This window comes from Helianthus annuus, chromosome 12 (genome assembly GCF_002127325.2).
Source record: "Helianthus annuus cultivar XRQ/B chromosome 12, HanXRQr2.0-SUNRISE, whole genome shotgun sequence".
NCBI lineage: Eukaryota > Viridiplantae > Streptophyta > Magnoliopsida > Asterales > Asteraceae > Helianthus > Helianthus annuus.
The window spans coordinates 17160559-17185706 of NC_035444.2; the positions used below are offsets into that span (position 1 = coordinate 17160559).

General features: G+C 34.2%; 1 protein-coding gene across 2 annotated transcripts; it reads right to left on the bottom strand.

Annotated features, from left to right (window-relative positions):
* Positions 1 to 19732: 19732 nt before the first annotated feature.
* On the bottom strand, positions 19733 to 24756 carry LOC110894260. Of its 2 annotated transcripts, none has more exons than XM_022141454.2 (6): positions 24518 to 24756; positions 24266 to 24397; positions 21092 to 23649; positions 20915 to 21008; positions 20139 to 20825; positions 19733 to 20020 (listed from the first exon to the last, which is right to left on the bottom strand). In XM_022141454.2, the coding sequence occupies exons 3-5, from the start codon at positions 23638 to 23640 to the stop codon at positions 20583 to 20585; spliced, it is 2886 nt and encodes a 961-aa protein (XP_021997146.1). In that variant the 5' UTR covers positions 23641 to 23649; positions 24266 to 24397; positions 24518 to 24756; the 3' UTR covers positions 19733 to 20020; positions 20139 to 20582. The 2 variants fall into 2 exon arrangements, with proteins under 2 accessions (XP_021997146.1, XP_021997147.1); XM_022141455.2 differs by having other exon boundaries at positions 24266 to 24421.
* Positions 24757 to 25148: the final 392 nt, after the last annotated feature.

Here is a 25148-nt window from a genome sequence, read left to right on the forward strand (position 1 = left end):
CATCTCTAGAATAAAACTCTTTTTTGTTATCTAAACTCCACAGTTTATAACCTTTTTTAACATTAGAATAACCAATCAATATACACTTTTCAGCATTATAAGACAACTTATCTGAATTATTCAATATAGTGCTAAAGCATAAACAACCAAACACTCTAAGATGTGTAAATGAGGGTTTAAAACCAAACATTAACTCATATGGACTTTTACCTAACAGCACAGAAGAAGGTAACCTGTTAATAAGATAGACAGCAGTTAACACACAATCAGACCAAAAATTAAGTGGAACACCACTTTGAAACAACAGAGATCTTGCCAAATTTAAAAGATGTCTATGCTTTCTTTCAACCACACCATTTTGTTGTGGTGTGTAAGAACAAGATGTTTGATGCAAAATTCCTTTAGTTTTACAAAAAAACTCCATTCTATTATTAACAAACTCAGTCCCATTATCACTTCTAACTACCTTAATTTTAGTTTTAAACTGAGTTAACAAAAGTTCATAAAAACTTTCTATGTTGTCAAACACTTCCATTTTATTTTTTAGTAAATAACACCAAACAGTACGTGAGAAATCATCCACAATGGTTAAAAAATATTTAAAACCATCTCTACTAGTGACCTTATATGGTCCCCAAACATCTAAATGAACTATATCTCCTATACTTTTAGTTTTATATTCACTTAAAGGAAATGGGACTCTGACTTGTTTAGCCCTATGACAAACTTCACAATGATTTTTCACAACATTAACAACACCCAGATCATCTTTTAAAATTGACAAGACTTGATCAGCAGGATGGCCTAATCTACTATGCCACAAATTGCTGTTATTTAAACTGTTAAAACAAAAATTTACTGAATTACCATTTTTGCTAACAAAATACAGACCATTATCCTGTTTACCAGTCACCAGGATTCTCCCTGATTTCGAATCCTGAAGCACACAATTATTATCATTAAAAACTACAGTTATATTATTGTCTTTAGCTAACTTATGAACAGACAAGAGATTAACACTGTATGTAGGAACAAAAAACACATCATTTAGAATAACATCTTCATCAAGTTTTATACAGCCAATTTTAGAAACTTTAGCTTTTGTTCCATTTGGATGTGACACAGTTAGATCATACTCAGAAACATCAACACTATTGAACATATCACTATCAGTTTTAACCATATGCTGATTAGCACCAGAATCACAAATCCAATTACAATCAAACCCAAAGTTTATTAGACTAGAACAGCACATAAACTCATTTGAAGAATTAAAAACACAATTAGACTCACCTCCCATATTAGAAGGTTGAGACTCAGAACTGGTTTTTTCACCCAAAAGACTCAATAACTTTGCAACCTGCTCTGGAGAAAAAGGAGACATAGATGGCACAGAAGATACATTTGACTTAGAATTTGAAAAATTTTTACCACCTTGACTTCCAGGTTTCTTTTTTAACCCTGAAGGATACCCAACTAATTCAAAACACCTATCAACAGTATGTCCAATCTTATGACAATGTGTACACTTAAGATTAGGATTAGGACCTTTATACTCTTTTTTTTTTGTTCAAAAGACTGGTTGATTTTAGAAGCAAATGACACATTTTGATTCTTTGAATTTCCACTAGAATTTCTATGTGACTCTTCTCTGGATACAACTGAAAAAGCAACTTTGACAGTAGGTAATGGCTCTCTAGTCAACAAATTTGTTCTTACAGGTTGATAGATATCATCTAACCCCATAAGAAACTGCATCAATTTTATTAGCATTGAAAAATCATTATAATCTTTTGCAGCTTGGCAAGAACATGTGGGCAGTTGAACTACAGCATCAAACTGTTTCCACATTGTATTTAATCTATGATAATACTCAGAAACTGAACTTCCATTTTGAGTAATACAGTTAATCTTTTTATATAAATCATAAACTATAGAGCCATCAACCTTGTCATAAGTTTCTTTTAGATCAATCCAGACTTCTGAGGCTAACTTAGAGAATACTTGCCCTAAGTATAACTCCTCAGACACAGAATTTAACAACCAACTTAGCACAACTGAATTACACCTATCCCACTGACTACTTAGAACATCATCATCAGAATTCTTTTTACATTTACCATCTATAAATCCAAATTTATTTTTGGCTTCAAGAGCCAATTTCATAGCACTAGACCACACCCTATAGTTTTCAGTTCCCTTTAGTTTTATACCCACAATAGTTAAAGAACTTGAATCACTAGGATGTAAAAACAATGGATCACCTATATCCAACTTGCTAATCAAAGTCTGAGAAGACCCAGCATTATCATCTTTACCAGTCATGATCAACAATCAATAAGAAACAAACACAAACAACAAATATACCAACAACAAGACAAGAATACAACAAACCCTAAGGCGAAGCTGTATTAGTGTCCAGATTCCAGGTTCGTCACTTATAGTGCCTGGACAGGTCTTAATACAGGAGCCAAACACTAAAAAAATAAAGATCAAACAGCAGAAAACCACAGATCAAATATATCAAACAATCAAGTGCCGGTCCTCACTACCCCGACTTCAACTAAGCCAATCAACAATAAATAAAAAGAGGAGATAGAATGATCTCACAGTGGGTGCAAGCTATCCAAAAAAACACCAGATCTAAACAGATCTGAAGTTTTAACCCAATATCAAGAACAACACAACTGGTCAGTTTGCCCTAAACCTTCAAGGGTTTAGAGACCAACACAGTTCTTCAACAAGAAGCAAGAAACCCTAGCTAGGGTTTGAATATTAACAACCTCCCAAGATCCAGAAGATCTAACAATATCAAGAACAGATCTGCAACTTGAAGCAGACCTACACAAAACAACAATCAAATCAGATCAACACAGCGGAAAAACGACCGGATCAAGAGCTCAAAAGCTCTGATACCATGTAAAATTTTATGATACAAATAACAAAACAATCAACCACAAGAAATAGCGACAAAAACGGTGACAAAATCTTATTAACCCAAACCAAAAAGATTTTCCCCCCAAATACCCAGAAGATCTTACAATAGTAAGATCTGATACAAAGTACAGAATACAGAAATACAGATGATGATCATCCACTGATGATCATCAACAACAACAGTACAACAAACAATAAGAACAATCTCTCAGATACAGATGAGAGATTGTCTATACAAATCTCCGTAGAAGACTGAAACCCTAGCAGAACAAGATGAAATGGTTACAAGTACAATAATGATCAGCAGATCTCCTTTTATATCTTGAAACTTCACAATTTCCACTTTAACCCTTCAAGTATGCTTCGGAAAGATAAACAGCCCTCAAAGTTACAATTAGAACCCTGAAGATATTTGTTACAAGTAACAACCAGGCTAACAAACAAGATAGCCCAATAATAACCAACTAACAAACATAACCACAAGCCCATTTATAAGACCAGATAACACATGAGCCCAATATAACAACATACATAAGCCCAATGAATGAAGAACAATAAGTAACAACTTTTAACAACAATAATATTTGTTATTCGATAATCAGAGCCTTATCATCCAAAACACAAAACACAACCCACATATATTATGTTTTATTAATCTTTATTTTGTTATTTGTGGGTTTTTGGTGCGTTTTATGGTTGCCAATTTGGTGTTTTATGATTTTCTACACTTTTTAGGAAATTTGGACTTTCTAGCCAACTCCTAGCCTATATATATATATATATATATATATATATATATATATATATATATATATATATGTGTGTGTGTGTGTGTAACTCTTAATATAATGTGTTGTTATCTCTTTATTTATTTTTTGATAGTTAGATCACCCGGTTAGCCTTTTGATCACCAGATCACGAGTAGAAATCTCGCGGTTGACATATTACTGGCAGTTTGAACCGGTGCCACAGTTTGCCCCCGCATTGACCCTGGACATCTCAGGGAAAAACGAACATAAGTGGGTAAACCTTCACACCTCCCCCAAAACCAACTCGTCTATGGATCATTGGAGAGAGAATTAGGGTGACGTAACCAGTAGTTAGTACTAGAAGTGCACAAAGAAACCTGAATCCGATAAAAAAATTGAAATCGGTTATTCTAAGAACTAGGTATTTAGGAACCGGAATCGTACCTGACTTACCCCCCCCCCAACCACCGGGTATGCATAGGTATGTATTTCAATGACAGAAACCATAGTCGGAACCGTGCCCGAAATCTACCCGATTATACCTGATACCCAGAATTGGGTATGGTTTTTTCGGCCTAAGACTGGAACCATACCCAGTTTTTTGTTTTTTAATTTTATATCTCTGTAATATTTTATGTTTCTAGTATATATCCACTTTTATGTTATTTGTTTATATGTTACATATTGATTTATATGGTTTTTAATAATAAAAAAATTGGAACCAGGTTTCTTTATACCCAAACACATGGTTTTTGATACTCGATTCCATACCTGAACTGCAACCGGGTACACTATGTATGGGCTGGCCGATTTAGGGCCTAAAACGAAACTAAAATTTGAGGTTTCTTTTTACGATTTACATTGAAATTGAACAGCAAACATTAAAGGAAAAACATGTGGATTAGTCTTCTTGCTTTAGGTATGATTCACAAATATCACCCTGATAATGTGAAGTTTTTACTCTTATAATACAACAAAAAGTACATTTTAGATCGGGGCCTAAATCGGTTGTTTTTAGTTGGGTTCACACCCTATAATAATTTCGATCCTTACAAAAAATATAATACAATGAAGTTGTTTGAAGAAAACAAAGATATGAAAACAACTTATGATTCTTTGGCAACCAGATTTAACAACACATTTGTAAACTCAAAAGAAAGAGGTCATCGCGTAGCATAGTTTTTTTTTTTCCAACAAGTCTCTTAGTTTCTATGCAACCATAGAAAGTGGCGGATCCAGTCCTGTTTTGTGGTTTCACATGAACTTACTCGGTTTGGAAAAAATGGAAACAAATTAGTGAGAACTTTGTATAATTTAAAAAAAAAATAGTGATAATCTACCAAAACGAACCCAGTAAAAGAAGTTTTTAGATCCGTCACTGACCATAGATGAGTTTCATAACCAAAAACAAAAACCCTTGCCAAGATCTAAAAAGTCACTCTTCATTCCCCCGCATGTGTTCTTCCATGATGCTCAACCGGTACAAACCGTTCTCTCTGTGGCTTTTTCTCACGATCTCATGATTCTTCTCAATGGTGACTCCCTCAATCCAGTGACGGATCCATAAACTTTTTTCAGTGGGTTCGTTTTGGTAGACTCTCACTAAATTTTTCCATATCATACAAGATTCTCACTGTTTTTTTTTTCGATTTTTTCCATACTGAGTGAGTTCATGTAAACCCACAAAATAGGGTTGAATCCGCCACTGTCTCAGTACGAAATACAGTTGAGACTCCCGTGTCAGTAAGTTTGTCGACCGATGCTAGACACTTACAGACTGTGGGGATGTAGAAAAAACATTAGAAAGAGTCAAAACCTTACCCATGGTGAGTTGAAGCACCACGGAACCGATCCCTGCCACACCAGCGTGTTCATTGTTGTCCAAAATCATCTCATGACTAATTCACCATTGTTTCAAACTTTTGAACCACATAAATATCTTTTTATATATAATATTTAATCTCAATCTCTTCTAGTCTTCTAGATTAACCAGAATAGCTATTCGAAGCTCATGAACTAAAAGCACCTTAAACACTTGTGATTTTATATGTTCAACATACAACAAACATAGCTTCAAAGGAGCATGACTAAACCCTAGGGCTTATTTCTTTAAGCAAGATCAGAATGCAATTAGAAAAATCCTTAGTAGATCATTTTGTATCAATTACAAACCGGTTACGGTTCCACTTAAAAACCATTTCATTAATTGAAACGTTTTTTTTTTTTTCCACCTCTCCTTTAGACATGACATAGAAACCGGGCTGGACCGATATAAACCTTATTGGGCCATAACTTTATTGGGCTTTACAACCGGTGTAAACCAATCTCCTATATTATTCTTACTAGGTTATCACCTGCGAACTTTGCGGGTCGAAAAATTTAATCTACATTATCACAAAGTGTATAAATAATATAAATACAAAAGTAACACATTACATAAATTACTTATTGACAAAGTAAAAATATAGTTAAAATGTATTGAAGTATAAAACATTATATCTTTTACTTCTATTAAGAATTAAGGTGTCACGAGGCAAACAATAGTTACTCTTTCTCAGAGATGTCTACAGACAAACAACAGTTACTTTTTCTCAAAGCCATCTAGAATTTCTTGCTACGACCATCACAATAGATCTACAAATTAAAAGACAAACGTTAAATAAAAACAAAAGGTAACAAAGCTCACATTGAAAGATATGTTCACAAAAAGTATAAAAAAGCAAGTTCACTAATAAGATGCGCATATTTTCCTAATATTCACATGTATATTCTATTAATTGATACGCCAGCTTTTAATAGACACATCTCTTATTCTTTTATAAAATATACTAATTATTATATTAATTATAATGACTTAATGAAATTACATAGTAATTGACGTCACAATTTAGCAAAAAATGTATACTAAACTTTGAAGATGTAAACATGGAAATTAAAAAAAACTTTAAAAGTAAAAAAAAAGTGTAAAGAAATGATATTCTCGTTGCAATGAAAAACATCAACCAAACAATATCTCAACTTCATAAATATAAAAAAAAAGCATCTTAAAACTTTATGGAACGGAAAGAAATGAAAGTTAAGAAACCTAAAAAATAAAAATAAAACTGTAAAGATTTCTTAGTATGTTTGACAAACATACCCTATAAATACAAATTTTGATCCATGAATACAGTAGTTGCATTCCTAATGCATCAAAATCCAAAGGTATCAAATAAAAACTATGAAAAGTCGAGAAGGTATTTAAGATCTTTGGTGCACCCTAGACTTTCATCTTTTCTTTTGAGCTAACATCCATCAAGTTTTGTCCCACTATCGACTTTCCTGTCACAAACAACTGAGATACATGATAGGTTAGTTGATGTTGTCGAGTTTAATCAGTTTTATGCCTATCACACACAATAAACTATCTTGTCGTTTTAAGAGCACGAATTTTAAGTTGCAACACATTTTTGCGTACATTTATACTTTAAATCGCTGTCATACTTTACAAACCCTTCACACAAAAACTACAACCATCCTATATTAAGTTCAGTTTAGTCTTATAATCACTCAATGCTATACAAAACTCGGAGTTAAGCAGAGCAAGAAACCACTGCCCAGGGACCATCTAAAAACCACATAGTAATAAAAAACTGTTAAGAGGGCATAGGTCGGGGACCGTAATCACTCTCAGCCCTCTTTATCCACCTTTCTTAATTAGGAATGCTATATTCTAAACTACCCAAAAATGAAGTAAATCACAAAGTAAATCCATCATGAAGTAAATCACGACTAACTCATCCATAGGCACGACCTATGAGGTTGAGATCGTATCAAAACTACCCAAAAATATCAAAAACTTACCATTTTATCCATACATTCTATCAAAACTATCCAATAATATCAAATGCTTACCTTTTCGCTATACATATTTTTGAGCGTACCATCTTCTTCAGCTCATTTATCCATGGGCTAGCAATTAACTGCTGCAAGGCCCACATGCCACCACCACCACCTCCATTCAAAAATATCTCAACCTATAAATCAAGCAAACAAAGAACAAAATCTTTCAAACCCTTTAATTTGAAACCAATTTCACCCAATAGGATCAGATTCAACATGCATCAAAAGCAATGCATCTACCCCCTAATAAAAGCAAAAAAAAAAAGACATAAATCTATAACAAAAATTTTAAAAGTAAAACATATATACATAATCTTTCAAACAAAACCCATCATCGAAAAACCAAATTAAGCAACAAAAATGCAAAAGTATATGATAAATTTGAGGAAAACTCCAAACTTGAAATTGAGTATCGTAAACAATGATCGATAAAAGGTGTATCTAAGAACATACCTAAAGAAAGAGTAGCAGCTATCATCACCATTCATATTATGTGCCGCCACTGACCAACATCGCTACCTTCACCTTCGTCTGAAATCTGAATCACCATAAAAATGTAGCATTAATTATGCAAGAAAAAAACATATACATGTACAATAAGTAGCATATTAAGAAACAATGCATATTAAGATCAAAACAATAAGTAGGATCATGTTTCATGATGCATGTATAGAAAGTTCCAAGGGATTTTAATTATATAATTGTATTCATTTCATAAAATAACACATGGAACAACATTTACTTTCATATAATTCCAAAATTTATGCCTCGATATATCATTCATTCATCTACAATTGAATATTTTAGTAGGTTTACTTTCATAAACCTAAAATACTTTAGTCATTATTAAATAACGCAACCATCTATGGATTCATGAAGCCAATGTCTAAGCGAATAAGAATGAGACTATCTGAAGCGAGATGCGGTGTCGCGTTGTGACGGACAGGATGCTGACGGTAGCGGACCCGAATTAGAGGCAGTTCTCGAGCGTGCCGGAAAAATAGGCAAGAAAACCTTCAATTATCAGACCTTCAGCACAGGAATACTACATTCGGATCCGACTGACATCATCATCTCCGCTTCGTTATAGGAGTCTCGCCAGAGACAAATAGTTAAGTCATAATTATCTTCACATACGTCGACCACCACTATCGTACACCATCATCACCGTCACCTCGCTGTCTCTCTCACATGAATACTCTTCCTGGTTCTCTCTCTTTGTTTTGTGGCCTAAAAGAAAAAACGTGTAACCTGGCAAAACAAAAAGGAAAAGGTTGGTGGTCAAAACCAAAAACTCAAAAAAACTACATTGGCGCTAAGGTGATGATGCTTTGTATGTATAACAAAAGCTAATTCAGAATAATAGTCCATTATATTTAAAACTAAAAGCATTCAGGAAGTGAGGTCATATATTAGAGCAAAATAGATGAACCTGCTTCAGATGAGTATCACATGTTAAAACACCAAAATCGTCTCGTTAAAGCTCAAAGTGCACACAATCATTTACCTAAACACAAAAAGAATATAAAATAGATGAAGATCCATGTATTACACTATATCTTATATTAAAGACCAAAGTCTGCACAAATTAATGTATTTTAAAATTAAATGTTTCCGACAGAACATAATAACCATTTCACCATAGGTAATTGAACCATTTCATTAGTCACAGCATATAATAAAAAGAAGGCGGTGATGCCTCTGTTCCTACATGTTCAGCCATTTGCTTTTAAAACTTTGTACACAAAAGACAAACAACTATCAACTAAATTAAAAGGATACAAAGGTAGATAATGAGAGTTTACCATGTCAGGAGATGGGCCAGCCCTGTCTTCATTAGAAGTTGGGCACTGATTCTTTCCTTCTGAAGAAGATGGAAAACCATGCGTCTCGGGACTGCGAGTGTGGCTTCGGCTGCTGCAGTCAAGGGGACTCATTGGCATCCCTTCATGGTCCACACTATGTTCTCTTTTTTCAGGAGATCTTGAACGACTGGCACTAAAAAGGGAAACAAATTAGGAAGCAACTGTTAACAAAATCAAAGCAAAGTTACGAAGGTGGTAAAGCTTGTCCAAATCCTATTAAGGAATTTCATGATCAATCAATTTCCCTACACTTAGTCACCAGCACACAAAATGACAATTAGCCTATTCAAAAGCTAAAAGAAGTTAAATGCAAGACTTGAACTTATACTGCAACAATAGTAACAATCAATAAGTACAGAATCCCGATAGATAAATGTAGATATAAACAAATAAAGTAGTGTTATATATAAATAAATAAAGTAGTGATAAACGTCAAGTACCCAAAAACCATCTAAACTGAATCTAATGATTCACTAAAAATGCTTTAGAAAACCATGAGTTCTAAACTTCAGTCCATATCGTATACAGAAATCTATATGCAATATTTGCTTATTTAAATGAATAAAATCACCTTGATTGCCAGCAGTGTGGTGGAAACGCTGATGATCTACTTAACGCATGAATGGTTTTGCAAAAGGCAAACCTTAGTAATAGCGCGCCGCCGAAATTGGTTCGCTCACAACTATAATCAACTAAACAAACTACAGATTCAGTTCAGTCAAGAACACTATTGATTGATGAAAAATTAAACTTCATTACCATATTATTCAGAAATTAAACACACTATTCATTCCATAAATAAAAAGCTACAAATAAAAAAAATAGTATGGTTCAGCAACAATCAATTGTTAACTGAAGAAGTTTTTAACATATTTTTCAATCGACCTCTGGTAATTGATTAAAAATTAAACGTCATTAACGTAAACTTCAGATATAAAACACACAGCTCATTCAAGAAATTAAAGAAAATAAAACAGATCCCAGTATAGTTCAAGAATGATCAGTCAGAATAATGTTTTTTACCATTTTTTTCAATCACATCCAGTTAATTGATTAAAAATTCAAATTCATTACCATAAAAAACTTGTGTACCTACTTGTAGAAGTCATGTGGAAGACCGGTGAGTATTTCGACACCATCACTGGCGTTCGTCTCACATCCACATGCAACCAATATCTCAATAGCCTCAGGTATTGTACCCTGATCTATACGAAAAAACATATGTGGATTAGATTAGAGATCGAAAAAAACTTACCGGAATGTTTTCAGTCATTGCGTCGGACCAAAAGATTTCACGTGTGTTAGACTGAGAATCATCACTTTAAGCTTCATTGTGAGATTAAAATATATACCGATTCGATGGTTGAATCCGAATAGTTTGAATGGAACAAAGAATGATAGTTGATTTAGGGTTTCCAATTAAGATTAAAAAGACGAATGAAATGAATGGAGATGAATCAATTGAGAGAAACCAGGATGTTGTCAAGATGAATCAAAGGGGAGAAATGTGTTGGAGCATAGAAATAGATATAAAACCAAATCAATCCACATCACCTCAAGATTATACAAAGTCTATAACAGGTTAAAAAATTAGTACCCGATGAAGACTTAAAAAACCACCTCAAGATTAGAAATGCACCAGGGTTTCGAACGACGAAGAATCCAATGATCTGAGAGAATCGACAAAGAGAAGAGGGGGAGAGATGGAGAGATGGAGCGTGTATTAGGGTTTGGAAAGGAACCGGTCAAAAACGGTAAAGATTTGATATAGATCCAAATTAGTGGGGTAATGGTTGAGCCGAACAAAAATGGATTCCGTATATAAAAAGTTTAAGTGAAGGAGATGCATTCCCCCCAAATTCACCATCTACCTACACCATAACATGTCACATCAGCAAAAAAGCTCCACCGTCACATACCACATGACCCAAATCATCTCATTTATTGACATATACAGATGACACCATTTCCAGAATACGTTCTTGACCCATGCAAGTTTTTGATTCCCCCATAATCCCATCATCACGCAATGGAGTACATCTAAATGAGATAAATTTACCGATAGCGTCTTTAGTGACACTGTACTGAAGACAACCCGAAATCTCAGGTATCAAAATACCAGGGTCAGTTTCAACCTGCAGATAACCCAAGCAAGATGAATGAAAAAAGATTTGGTGACGATAAATACTATGATATTATTAAAAAATGAACGCAGAAATACCTCATGAAGATACCAATTGTAAATACTCTTTTCCTTCATGACCTCCTATATACCCGTAAGTTGTTGTCAGTATACCACCTTTAGGGGCTGTTTGGTAGCCTCTGAATGGTCATTAAGGGGCTACCTCTTAATGGAACTATTAAGAATTTTACCAATGAGAAGGTAGAAGAAAGTGACATGGGGATGATTTACCATTCAGAGGTTACCTCTTAACCATTCAGACTTGAGGTTACCTCTTATTCATTCAGAGGTTTTAAACCATTAAGTGGTAGCATCTGAATGGTCATTAAGAGGCTACCAAACAGCCCCTTAGTGTAGTCGCCAGTTATGGATAAAAATTTAAATTCGGCGGAAGAGCTGCAAAGGTTTAATAATAATTTTTAAGAACCATTTGCTACCAAAAGAGATTGAATTATTGAAATGATTTTAATTTAACGCAATTTCAACTGCTCTATCGGATATAACGCATGCGGGTTCACCAGATTCACCATCTGCGTTCACAGGAGTGACTTTTGCAACAATGTAGTATCCAACAACTCCTAAAGGTACACGGAATGCCTGACGTGAAACATAAATATTTTTTTAATAAAAATAGCGTGCTAAGAAAATGTATCAAGGCTAGTCATTTATAATTAGACAACCAACCTTGGCCAATTTGGAAGTGCTTGGTGCGTCAAGACCATTTTCACCATCAAGAATGGAGGAAAATGTTTTGAACCATTGAACTCTGCTGGATCCTTCTATAGCTCCAGTTACATTCGCGGTTACTGTAATCTTACTTCCCTCTTTTAAATCACTGATTATTTTCAGATTTGTTACTTTTGGTGGCGCTGAAATTTAAATAAAAAAAACATGGATGAATTGAATTATTCTTGCGTGAACTCACCATTTTTCACATAGTCTGTACCAGAGTGCCATGTTTATTCCAACCAAACGACAAAGAAAGGCCATCTAAATAATGATACTAATTACAAAAAAAAAAAAAAAGCTTATTATCTGATATCTGTATGTTCGGCTATGGTTTTAAAACCAAATCCATAGTTTTTTTTAGCAAAGGACCTAAAATGACCAAACAATGAAGTACAAGATGCTTTACCTTGTCAATTGGTTTTAAGTTTTAGTAAATGCTGATGGAGGTCAAGAATTCTTCACATATTCTTTTTGTAAAACTGGAGCATTTCTTCTTGCTATATCTCCACTCGAAACCAAAGAATGCCTTCATGTAATTAAAACTTATGAATAAGTGCTTTCAATAACCTACAAAAGTAAATAAAATTGTGAGTATCAGAAGAAACAAAACATTTCGTTGTGACGATATGTATCCACAATTCACCTCATAAGAATTTACACCCAAACGCCTCCTGAATCTACAATAAATCTGAAAAAATAATGTTTATTAAAATTCATATAGTTTGTAATCCGAAGCAACAAAATTGATCCCTTAACAACCCACTGACAATTCAAAGTATATACTAAAATGGAGCCGTGTTGACCCAAACCCGTTTTGACCTATACCAAACCCATTCAAACTGCCACTTGTAGCAAGTAACAACCATCACAGGCTTATGCAAGCACTGTAATATGAGGCATGGCTCCCACCGATTAAAGAAAAAGCTTGACATCTATTTATCTTTATCACATCATATCTCAGCAAAAGTTGAAGTCGAATAATTTGTAATTACACCTGGTACCATTTCAAGTTTGCATGGGTCAAGTAAGCAAAGCTCAATATCTTGGACCCAAACCATAATGCAATTATGGTATAGGTTTCTTGAGCCTACACCACATTAAGGCAAACCGAAACATAAAAAATGACAACTTTTTTTAACTCTTAAGGATTTGTTATACGTTTATTGTGTCATACTATATTAATTTGTTAAAAAATGCAATACTGAAGCAAAACATCAATTACACAATCAAAAGCACATAAAAAATTCAAATTCCCTAAACAAAATTGTATCTCTATTACACAAATCCTATCAAACCTCTTATAGACATTTCATCTGTAACACCCCAACCTGGACAGGCTGACGTGTCACTCATACAGATATCAAAACTAAAACCAATCCATAACGTTGAAAACAAAAGATCCTAATTACATTTTCATTACATTACCGAAATAAAAATAAATCTTTATCTTCTCGACACTCTTCACTTATTCCCCACGTTTCCCAAATTACCTGTCAAACAAATAAGACAAACACAAGAAAGAAACTACGGCTGAGCCAAAAAGTTGCTCAGTAACGGATAAATCAACAGTAAAAGTAAGGCAGGCAGACGGAAGCAAAACAGATCGGTACTGACACTAACAAATCCAAAAGATGGCACTGAAACAAATACTTTTATAACTTGAATCCCAAAACTTATACTGAACAGATAACAGATACTGAACATAATCAGATGCATATAATCATATCAAACATATCATAACATAGACAAGACATACGTGACAACATATAACAATAAAACAAGTCACGTAATATAGAAGCACCCACGAGCCTAAACAGAGGCATGCATGGCTATAGTCCATGCGCCGAGATGGTGCGTGTAGGCGTACAAACATTATTCCATCTCAACAGGAGTCAGGAGTCAGGAGTCAGAGCTAAGATCGATCTATTCGCCTCTAGGGGCCATGTGCTACACAAGCACAAACTAGAAACGCCGTGAACTTTAGTTACGCACAGTCACGATGAGTGCCATGTCGTTGACGCCCCAACGACAAGTAACTTATAATTGCTCGGGTGACAGAGTACAAAGCGTATAAGAAATAAAAGTATATTGACATAAGTCTAAAGGGAACATGCAATAACGAGCACAAAATCTAAGGTCTATTGCATGCTACAACAAATACCAATCATATAACAATACGAAACAGAAACTACTGACGAAACATCCGTACTACAAAGTAACGGACTTGAATATATATACTATGATGAAAAAAAACAGAATCCGTACCAACGAGTAACGAAAATATAAAAGTATACTACGATGAAAAGAAAACAGAATCCGTACCTTATTAGCACACAAGCAAAACCAATAATCAAGTTTACGATCCAGTTGCCGGGAAGCCAATACAACAAACCAGAATTTAACTTCTATATACAAATACGAATCGGACGAGGGTTTAACTTATTACCTTACTAGTCAAACGGAGCTAATCAGAGACACCCAAACAACGCTTCGGACGGTCGTACGGAACAGAACTAAGGTGAGCGGCAGTGGTGATTCACGTCGGTTGCATCGTGAGTTAAAGGTCTAACTGTGGCGGCGCAAAGTTGTGGCTGTTGTCGAAGTCGTCGGAATACAACTGGTTGCGGATCGGAGGAATCGAATGACGGATTTTGGCGACAGATGGAGGTGCGGCGATGATTATATCCGACAATGAATAGAGACGGTCGCAGTTCGTGAGTCGGAGACGCTAATCAAAACTTCGAACTAGGTGTGGCAGCAATCGCGGTGGTTGTATGGCTGATCGAAGTTCGACCCATCGGCAACTTCCGATGGTGTGCGGCGCGACGGAATGGAACGGAGTGTTACGGTGTTGTCGCGGTCATGACGGAGTGTGACGGTGACATGAACAGAGCAGTACGTCCAATTCAGAATTGATCATGCAAGGCTTTAAGAACGCTTATGATCGAGGCTACGGTTTCGTATTCCCATATCTTCGGATGGGTTTGTTTGATAGGAGATAAGGGCGAAAAGATTAAATATATATGCATAATGAAATATAGGGCGGTTTCGGTAACTTAAAATTGTCAAATTTACAAGGTCAAACTTTATATGCATCTTATTATTATAAACCAATGATCACGTTTAAAGGATTTCAATGTGGATTAAAATACTTCACTTATAATAACATAAATATAATAGTTTAAATATACCCGTACACATATGCATTTAGTTTATGACATAAGTTACATCTAAATTAGTCTAATAATTTATTAAATTACCATATACCAACTTTTACTAATAATTATTACTCTTAAAAAATATTTTTTTTTGAATATTACATCATCGAACACCTGGTATGCCACACATCGAAAATTACTGCAAAAAATATCAAAAACATACCATATTCGTTTCAATTGATCATACGGAAAAAAATGTCAACCATTACACATAAAATATGGACTTCACAAGAGATTTAAAATCACTCACACACTCATATATGATTATAGTACTTTGCTTGCATCTGAGTAAACCTAAAAACGTTACAAAACCCTACCGCCACTCGTTCTTAGATCATCATAATTCTTAGACAACATGAACCATAGCCACCACTAAACCCTAAATAGCCATCACGAAAGGCTGAAACAAAGAGAAATAAATGATGATTTTCTTTAGATTCCAGATGGTCTTTGAGATTTGAAATAGTGATTGCGATTGAGAAATTAGTTAAAACCCTAAATTGCTTCTTTGAAACATTGATGTTGTTCACATACTTGCTCGTTGTAGATAGAAAGATGAAAAAATACCCTAAATGATGTTGAAACGAAGATGATCAGAAGAATGAAGAAGGCAATGATAGATCCAAGTTTGAAGACGATGTAAAGTGAAGCCATAGAGAAAGTGAAAGAATGAATTAGGGTTAGGAATTATGAATGGAAAAAGATGCTTTTATATGGATCCAAAAACCGGCCCAGACAATTCCGGATCCCGCGTCTCTTTAGGTTTTTGGTTTGTGTTTTGTGAAAGTTCTTTTGTTTATTGAGAGATTCCATCATTTCCCTCCCAAAATCAAAGACCACTAAACAAATAGATGCCACATCATCAAATTGACTTCACCATTCAAAGACACATAGCCCACATCATCTCATTTATTAATATATATATATTTATCTATACTATATAATAAAAGAAACCAATATGGGGACACATGTCATTCATTGGAGCCATCTATTATAGATAATTAGTATTAATTAAAAGATAATTATAAAATTAAATTTAAACATCTAAAATATAAATTAAATAATAATCAATTCCAAACAAACCCTTTGGAATCCGAAGCACTATTGGATGTATTTAGGTAATTAAAATATTATATTAAGAAAAAACAAAAATCTATATCTATACTATTATATAATAAAAGAAACCAATATAAGGACACATATCATTCATTCAAGCCATCTATTATAGATAATTAGTATTAATTAAAAGATAATTTTAAAATTAAATTTAAACAATTCGTATAGGAGATAATATAATCTTTTGAAATATTTATTAGATTTCAAAACTATTTATCTTGACATTAACAAAAGAGGTACACTAAATATAAATTAATATAATGTAAAAAGTTAAATGCCATTTTAGACCCTGTGATTTGGGTCATTTTGTCAGTTTAGTCCAAAGGTTTTATAATACATAGGGTTTATAAAGATATAACAAAATATAACTTTTTTATTGATTGGTATATAAAATTACATGTGTTCAAGCCATACAATACATGAAGTTCTTAAAAACGTAACTTTTTTCATTATTTAATATATAGAATTAAATTTACTCAACCCGTACAATACACAGGGTTCTTAAAGATATAACTTTTTTATTATTTAATATATAAAATTACATTTATTCAACCCATGTAATAAACGAGATTTTTAAAGATATATTTTTTATTATTTGGTATATAAAATTACATTTATTCAGCCCATGTAATAAACGATGTTTTTTAAAGATATATATATTTTTTTATTATTTGATATATAAAATTACATTTATTCAACTCGTGTATTACACGGGGTTCTAACCTAGTTCAACGTATATACAAAATTACAAACCCCATGAGGGCAACAGTTTTGTTTTCTGAATGGTGGGTTTGGGCGGCCAGCCTCTTTTTTTTTTTAAATAGTTTTGTTTTGTGATAGGCTAAAAGTGCCGGTGCTATTTTCTTTTATTAATAAAGTTTATAATAGTTGTCTATAACTTCTGCTAAATTACAACTTTATCCCAAGTTTAAAATTGCGATTTTTCCCCAGTTAATATTAAAATTTTTATTTTGCCCTCAGTTAAAATTACGGTTCGCCCCCATTTCAAAATAAAATTATGTTTTTGCCCCCGCTATAGTCCTGCCAAATTACGATTTTTATCCCCATATTGAAATTATGATTCCGTCCCCATTTCAAAATAAAATTTTGGTTGCCTCCAGCTAAAAAATTACGATTTTGCCCTAGTTAAAATAAAATTATGGTCTGCCCTCAGTTCAAAATATGATTTTGTCTCCATTTCAAAATTACGATAAAATTGCAATCTTGCCATCGTTTTGTTTTATTTTTTTTTGCAAAGCTATGGTAGTGTTTTATTTTACTTGGTTCACTCAATATAGATTTTATTCGTGCCAACAGCCTAGCACTCGCTAATTGGTCCTCACAAATTATTGTTTTGCCCCCAGCTCTAAATTACATGCTTGCCATCGTTTTAGTTATTTCTTAAGCATAACTATGATAGTGTTTTGGTTTAATTGGTTGACTCAATGTATCTTTTTTTGAGATCGTATTACAAGTAGCATCTATAACTAACCGAAATAAACGCATACATGTTATTAAACTAGAAAATATTCGGTTTGGCGCCCCGCAACGCGGGCGGCGCATAACCCTAGTTATATTATATTTCTTATGGTCGGGAATAGTGAACTATTGTTATTGGTGACAATTGGTGAAAAAAGGCGGCAAGTAGATCCAATAGGTCCTTTATTATTATTTTTTGGTTGTTTCGGTTTTAATGTCAGTATGTATATATATGTAACACCCCGTGTTTCGAAAGTCAAAGTCAAGATTGAAGTCAAAGGAAGAAAAGATTGCTAATTGCGATCTGTCCCTCCTTGCTCCCTTCCTGTTTTGACTTCTTTGACTCGTAGATAGTCTAATTTATGCTTTGCCTTAGTTGTATTATGTGGAGTAATTGTTAAGAATCGCAGTAATCGATGTATATTTATCGCTATGAATCGCTTTATGAATGTAAATAATAGAAAGTAACAATGCGATAAAGTTATCTAAACGCTAATCAATCTAATTTAATCAACATCGAATCGCAATCGAACTCGCAACTCGAACTACGCATTTTGATTATTGTTATACGTGTGTGTGTGCCTTATATGTTACTTGTGCATGTTTATATATGTTATGTGTGGAAATCAATCGAATCGCAATCGAAACTCAAACGCAATCGAACTCAACCGCAATCGAAACGGTATGGTACACTACAAGAAAAGTGACCATTAGATACTAAATTATTAGGGACTGATATATCAGTCTCCAATACGTAATATTTGAGACTGATTTATCAGTCACTGATAATATTAGGGACTGATTTCTATGCACCATATATTAGTTACTAGAAATCAGTCTCTAATATCTAAACACCTTAATTGAGACTGAATTTCAATCGCAAATATGTTTGCATGGTATAGTGTTTTGGAAGGACGATTATTGACTAGTAAATTTTAGTCTCAAATATATTCCCTCTATAATGAAAAATGACACATCTATGTTGGAGACTAATATTCTGTCTCCAATATAGATGGAACATATTAGGGACTGAATACAAGTTATTAATATTTTCAAGACAACCATAATTAGGGACTGATATTCAGTTTTGAATACCTTTTTATATAGGAAATGATTGGCGACTAATTTTCAGTGTCCAAATATGTTGAAACTTTTCGAAAACTTATTAGGAACTGATTTTCAGTCTCCAAAGTTTTATACAGACATAAGAAACAATGACTGATAATTAGTCTCTAATAATCGATACAAATCATTGTATTTTAAAGAAGAAATTACGAACTCAAAATTAGTCCTCATATTTATTGTAACATACTACATTATGGACTATTATTTAGTTTAAGAAAAGATTTTTTTTTCTAAACAAGCCCAACCCGAGCTTTACTTATCAGGCTCCAGCATAGTTAAGTTTAGGCTCGGCTCGGCTTGTTTACACCCTAGTGAATTCGATCAACTGTTACAAAAGAACTAAAGACTGGAAATCAGTCTCTAAAGTACTTGTAAAAACCATATTGGACACTATTATTTTGTGCACAAAGCTTATTTGTAGGTATAAGATCATGGATAACCTAAACACTATTTGAAAAAAAAAGCATACGCATTATACATTTAACATAATACATGATATTTCCAAAACTAGTCTAAATGAATATAAAATAAGTGCAAAGTTCAAGAAAATACATAATAAAATTATTAACATCTAAATCAACCGATTGCAGCACATTAACAACCTTCACACGTCCAAGTAGCACAAGCCTCTAAAACACATCATTGAGCTCAATCCAAACCAAAATCGAGTGTTGTTCAACTTTGCCAAACTTTATTAAATACTAGGTGTGATTCCTTCCTTGATAATTATACTTTTACCTGCAAACATAATATTTATAGTAAATGATTAGATAACGTAAAACAATTATACTATTACATATATATATATTAGTACGAGACTAGTACTTAGTGAAATTTAAATAATCAAAACTCTTACAAAATTTATAGAATGAACATTATCAATCATCATTGTCTGACTCATCATTTTCAATTTCATTATTGGGCTTATCAGCATCTGACTCATCCAAATTTGTCTCTGAATCAAAATCCTCCATGCTATGATCAGAATCATCTATCTCATCAGTAATAAAACCATCTATAGTGCCATCAGAATGATGTTGAACATCAATAGTTTCAACAATTTCATCTTCAACATCTTCACGATGAAGGTTGACATCTTCTAATATATCTTCTGCATTCTGATTTTCTGGAATATCCCACAAGTGCCTATGGGTAATTCTTTCAATGATTTTCCATTGTGAATTTGGTTTAAGTATATCATTTATATAAAACACTTGTTTTGCCTGGTTTGCTAAAATGAAAGGATCATCCTTATAAGCATGCCGGGACGTGTCTATGCTTATGAAATGAGGTTCAAATATCACGTGCTTTCTTCGTCGATCAGTATCAAACCATAGTAATCGTCCTCGATATCATTATGAACGCCCGGTACCGTAACTCCACAATTTTGTGTTTGTCTGCAGTCATCGCTTGACTTAACTAAAAATTTTACTCCGTTCACTATGTATCCCCTTTGTGACGAAACTCGATTATCAGGAAGGCAAGACAGTGCATATAACTCCTCATTAATTTGAGATGGATTGAGCGCATACATCTCTCGAACCTGTTCTCAATTTCAACATAGTAATCATGTTATTAGAGTGTAGTACAATATCACAAAGTAAAGTAAGTAAAATAGAGTGCGATTGTTACTCGTTTTGCAAACCAATCCGGGAATGTAGACTGTTGCATCTCAGAAAAATCTGATGATTCCGGATGTTGATTTTGTAAAATTTGTAAGTGTTCCCTGCCACGTGTAGATAAACTTTAAATTTACTAACATGTGACACTTAATACTAATATACAACCAAATATTAAAAAAAAACTTACTCTAAGTACGGTTGAACCTCTTGACAATTGTTGAAGATAAACCATATTGCTTTCTTCATAAGATTAGTAGGAAGCATATGAACTTCTTTCTTCCCAACACCTCGACCATTCAATCTAAAAATATCTAACGCAAAGCTTCGAGCATCACTAGAGGTTTTGTCAACATTTCTATCACGTTTATCTAACTTTGATTCAACACCTCGTAAATAGTGTGAACAAAATGTTATAGCTTCCTCAACAACATAACCTTCTGCTATCGAGCCTTCGGGTTTTGCATTGTTTCCAACATATTTCTTTAAATGGCCAAGGTATCTTTCGATCGGATACATCCACCTTGATTGCACAGGTCCTCCCAAAATTGCCTCTTGAGGAAGATGCACACACAAATGCATCATAACTGTAAAAAATGACGGGGGAAATATTTGTTCAAGCTTGCACATAATCTTGACTATGTTTTTTTGTAACGCTTCCAATTCTGTGACGTGTAATGTGACTTCAGTAAGTTTCTTGAAAAATAGAGACAACTCCACTATCGCATCGCGAATTTGTTTTGTCATAAAGGGACGAATTGCAATAGGAATGATGCGTTGTATCAAGACGTGACAATCATGTGATTTAAGCCCATATACCTTACCGTCCTCAACATTTACATTTTTAGCTAAATTTCCAGCATACCCATCTGGAAAACGCACCGAGCTAAGTAAATTGCAAAATTGTTTTCTCTCATCGCGAGTTAAAACGTACGAAGCATGTGGTTTCACCCAGTGATCATTCTTCCTCACCAAGTGAAGCTCTTTACGTATGTTCATATCTTCCAAATCTAGCCGAGCTTTGTCAGTGTCTTTCGTCTTTCCTTCTATGTTTAACAGGGTTCCTAACACGTTCTCACACACATTTTTTTCAACATGCATCACGTCAATGTTGTGACGAATCAACAACTTAGGCCAATATGGGAGTTCGAAGAAGATGCTTCTCTTTGACCAGTTTAAATCGTCTGGGTTCCGTTTTCTCTTTTTACCTCCATGAGCCTTATGTTTTCCATGATGATGTATAGTGAGATGTTCTAACTGACGTAAGCAATCATCTCCATTGACAGGTTTAGGTGCAAGCCTAGTCTCTTTCTTTCCATTGAAATCTCGTGCTTTCCTCCAAGAGTGATCGAGTGGGAGAAATCGCCTATGACCTACATATGCTATTTTATCTCGTATATATATACTACTTGCATCTTCATTGCATATTGGGCATGCCTTGTATCCACTCGTGCTCCATCCGGACAGGTAACCATACGCAGGAAAATCATTAATTGTCCACAGAAGTGCAGCACGCATGTTGAATGTCTGTTTTGATTCGCAATCATATGTTTCAACACCCGTATCCCACAGAAGTTTCAACTCATCTATAAGCGGACGTAAAAATACATCAATATCCTTTCCTGGTGAATCTTTTCCAGGAATCAACAATGCTAACATAAATGAAGCATCGACCATAGACTTCCAAGGAGGCATATTGTATGGTATGAGCACAACAGGCCACATACTATAGGAAAGACTCTTTGCACCGAAAGGATTGAAACCGTCACTTGCAAGCCCTAGGCGAACATTTCTAGGATCATTTGCAAAATCAGGAAACGTTGTATCAAAATGTTTCCATGCCTTTCCGTCAGCCGGATGCCTAAGAACCCCCTCCTCTTTGGTTCTGTAATGATCGTGCCATAACATTTCCTTAGCAGTGTGTCTCGAGGCATATAAACGCTTAAGTCTACTTGTGATAGGAAAGTAACGCAAGATTTTTACCGGCTTCTTCCTCCCTTTACTATTTTCTTCATAACGACTAGTGCTACACACCGGACAAGTTTGTAAATTTGCATTTTCTTTCCAAAATAATGCACAATCATGTTTACACGCATGGATAGATTCGTATCCAAGTCCAAGAGTGCGTAAATACTTTTTCGCTTCATAATGGTTCTTGGGCAAGTTTGCGTCTTTGAAAGCCCGACTGAATAAATTTAGAATCATATCCATTGACACATTTGTCATTTTACATGTTACCTTGACATTCATCAACTCCAATAAAAAGCCTAGTACAGAAAACTCATCACACCCTGGGTATAAAGGCTTCATCATATCGACAAATAACTTCTCCACATTTGGGTTACTACGCTGATCAGTACCGTCCCTAAAGTTTCCGGCTTCAGTATTGCCACCCGTAGGAAAAGCATCATCAAGTAACTCACCAACACCGTCATTTGATTCGTTATCACTTTCTTCAAACTCACTGTTTGTTTCGTCTGTGTCTGTTTCATAACCTGGCAGATGTTCACCATGATATATCCATACATTGTATGTTGGTTCAAAACTATACTGTATGATATGATCAGCAACAACATCGGGAACATGTCTTCTTGCATTCACACAATTTCTACATGGACAATGTATCCGACCTTCAGTATCAGCATATCTTTCAGCCCATTTTGCAAACGCTATGGCTCCTCTTATGAAATTTGGATCTACTTTATTAGTGATTTTAGTCCAGCTCTTATCCAAATTCATTGTGAAATCCTGGTTAACAACAAACATGCATAAACTAAGTAGGCGGCTCAACCATAGCCTTTAGATAATTTGTATGAACCCAATGAATTGAAATCTAAGTAGGTTGTTATTGGAGTGATGGAGATTTGATTTCTTTATCGAGTAATGCCTTTGTAAATCGTTGGCCGATTTGTCGAAGTGATAGCGATTTGATTTCTAATATGAAAGGGTTATGCGGAAGAAGATGACGATTCAGATTAAAAAAAAAGAAAACAATTCTAAAAGTTCAAAAACATGTACTTTGTTTCAAAAAAACACATTCTTCACATATCAATATAATATATTAATACTAAGTCATAATAAGAGAACACTATATTACATAAAACTTCGGTGGACTAGGTGTGAAAATTTACATCTCCATGTGCTCCATTATGATGGGAAATTGGTAAGTTGCATAGACACCAATATGAAGAGGCTTTAAATTTCAAAGAAACTATTTCTTACGTTTTCTTGTATTGACTGTAGTGGCTTTAAATTGCAAAGAGGCTATTTCATCTATCTAGTATAACAATTAACTGTAGTAACTTATCATATTAATAAACATGAAAATTGAAAATTACAGGCATACTAAAAAAGAGTAAATTACCGTTTGTAGCGAGGCTTTGCTTAAAGTAAAACAAGCTTCTCGACCAACTGCTATTGAGTTGCCACCTGAAGAATCTACTCGTCCTTATTGCTCAATCACTTGCCAGAGGCCTTTGAACTTGATGAGTTTAAGCTGCCCGACAAGTTAATTAAAATCCTAAATTTCAAAGATATAAAACAACATCTATGTATTTATATAAGAAAACATATGTATATATTACTGGAAACTCTAAATAATTTATTCAAAACTTACAAGTACAGCAGCGACGTCAAGCTCTAAAACTGGAACACAATCGGCGCGGTGGCGTGAGGCTATGAGGTTCACAACGACGGAACAGAGGGGTCCAACATCAGAAAGCGATGTCCAAGGTTTAAATAGGATGGATGATCCATTAATGATTTTGCAAATCGTCGGCCGATTTCTCGAAGGGATAGCAAATTGGGGAAAGGTAGCGATGTCCAAGGTTTAAATAGGATGGATGATCCATTATACGATCTGGCATTTTCTTTATATTATTTATTGTTAGGATGGATGATCAATTATATGATTTTTTTGAACGGATGATCTGGCATTTTCTTTATATGATTTATTGTTATGTTATTATTATTATTATTATTAGGAGTTAAATGCCATTTTACTTCGTGTGTTTGGGCCATTTCAAAGGTTTGAAATGGTGCCATTTTAGTCCAAATAGTTTCAAATGTTGCCATTTTAGTCCACTGGGTTAACTTCATCCATTTTTTTTTGTTAGCAAGAAGGGCAATTCGGTCATTTTATATGGTCGAATTGCCCTTCTAGTTAACAGAATTACATATAAAATGACTGAAACGTCCTTCTAGTTAACATAAAAAATGGATGGAGTTGACCTAGTGGACTAAAATGG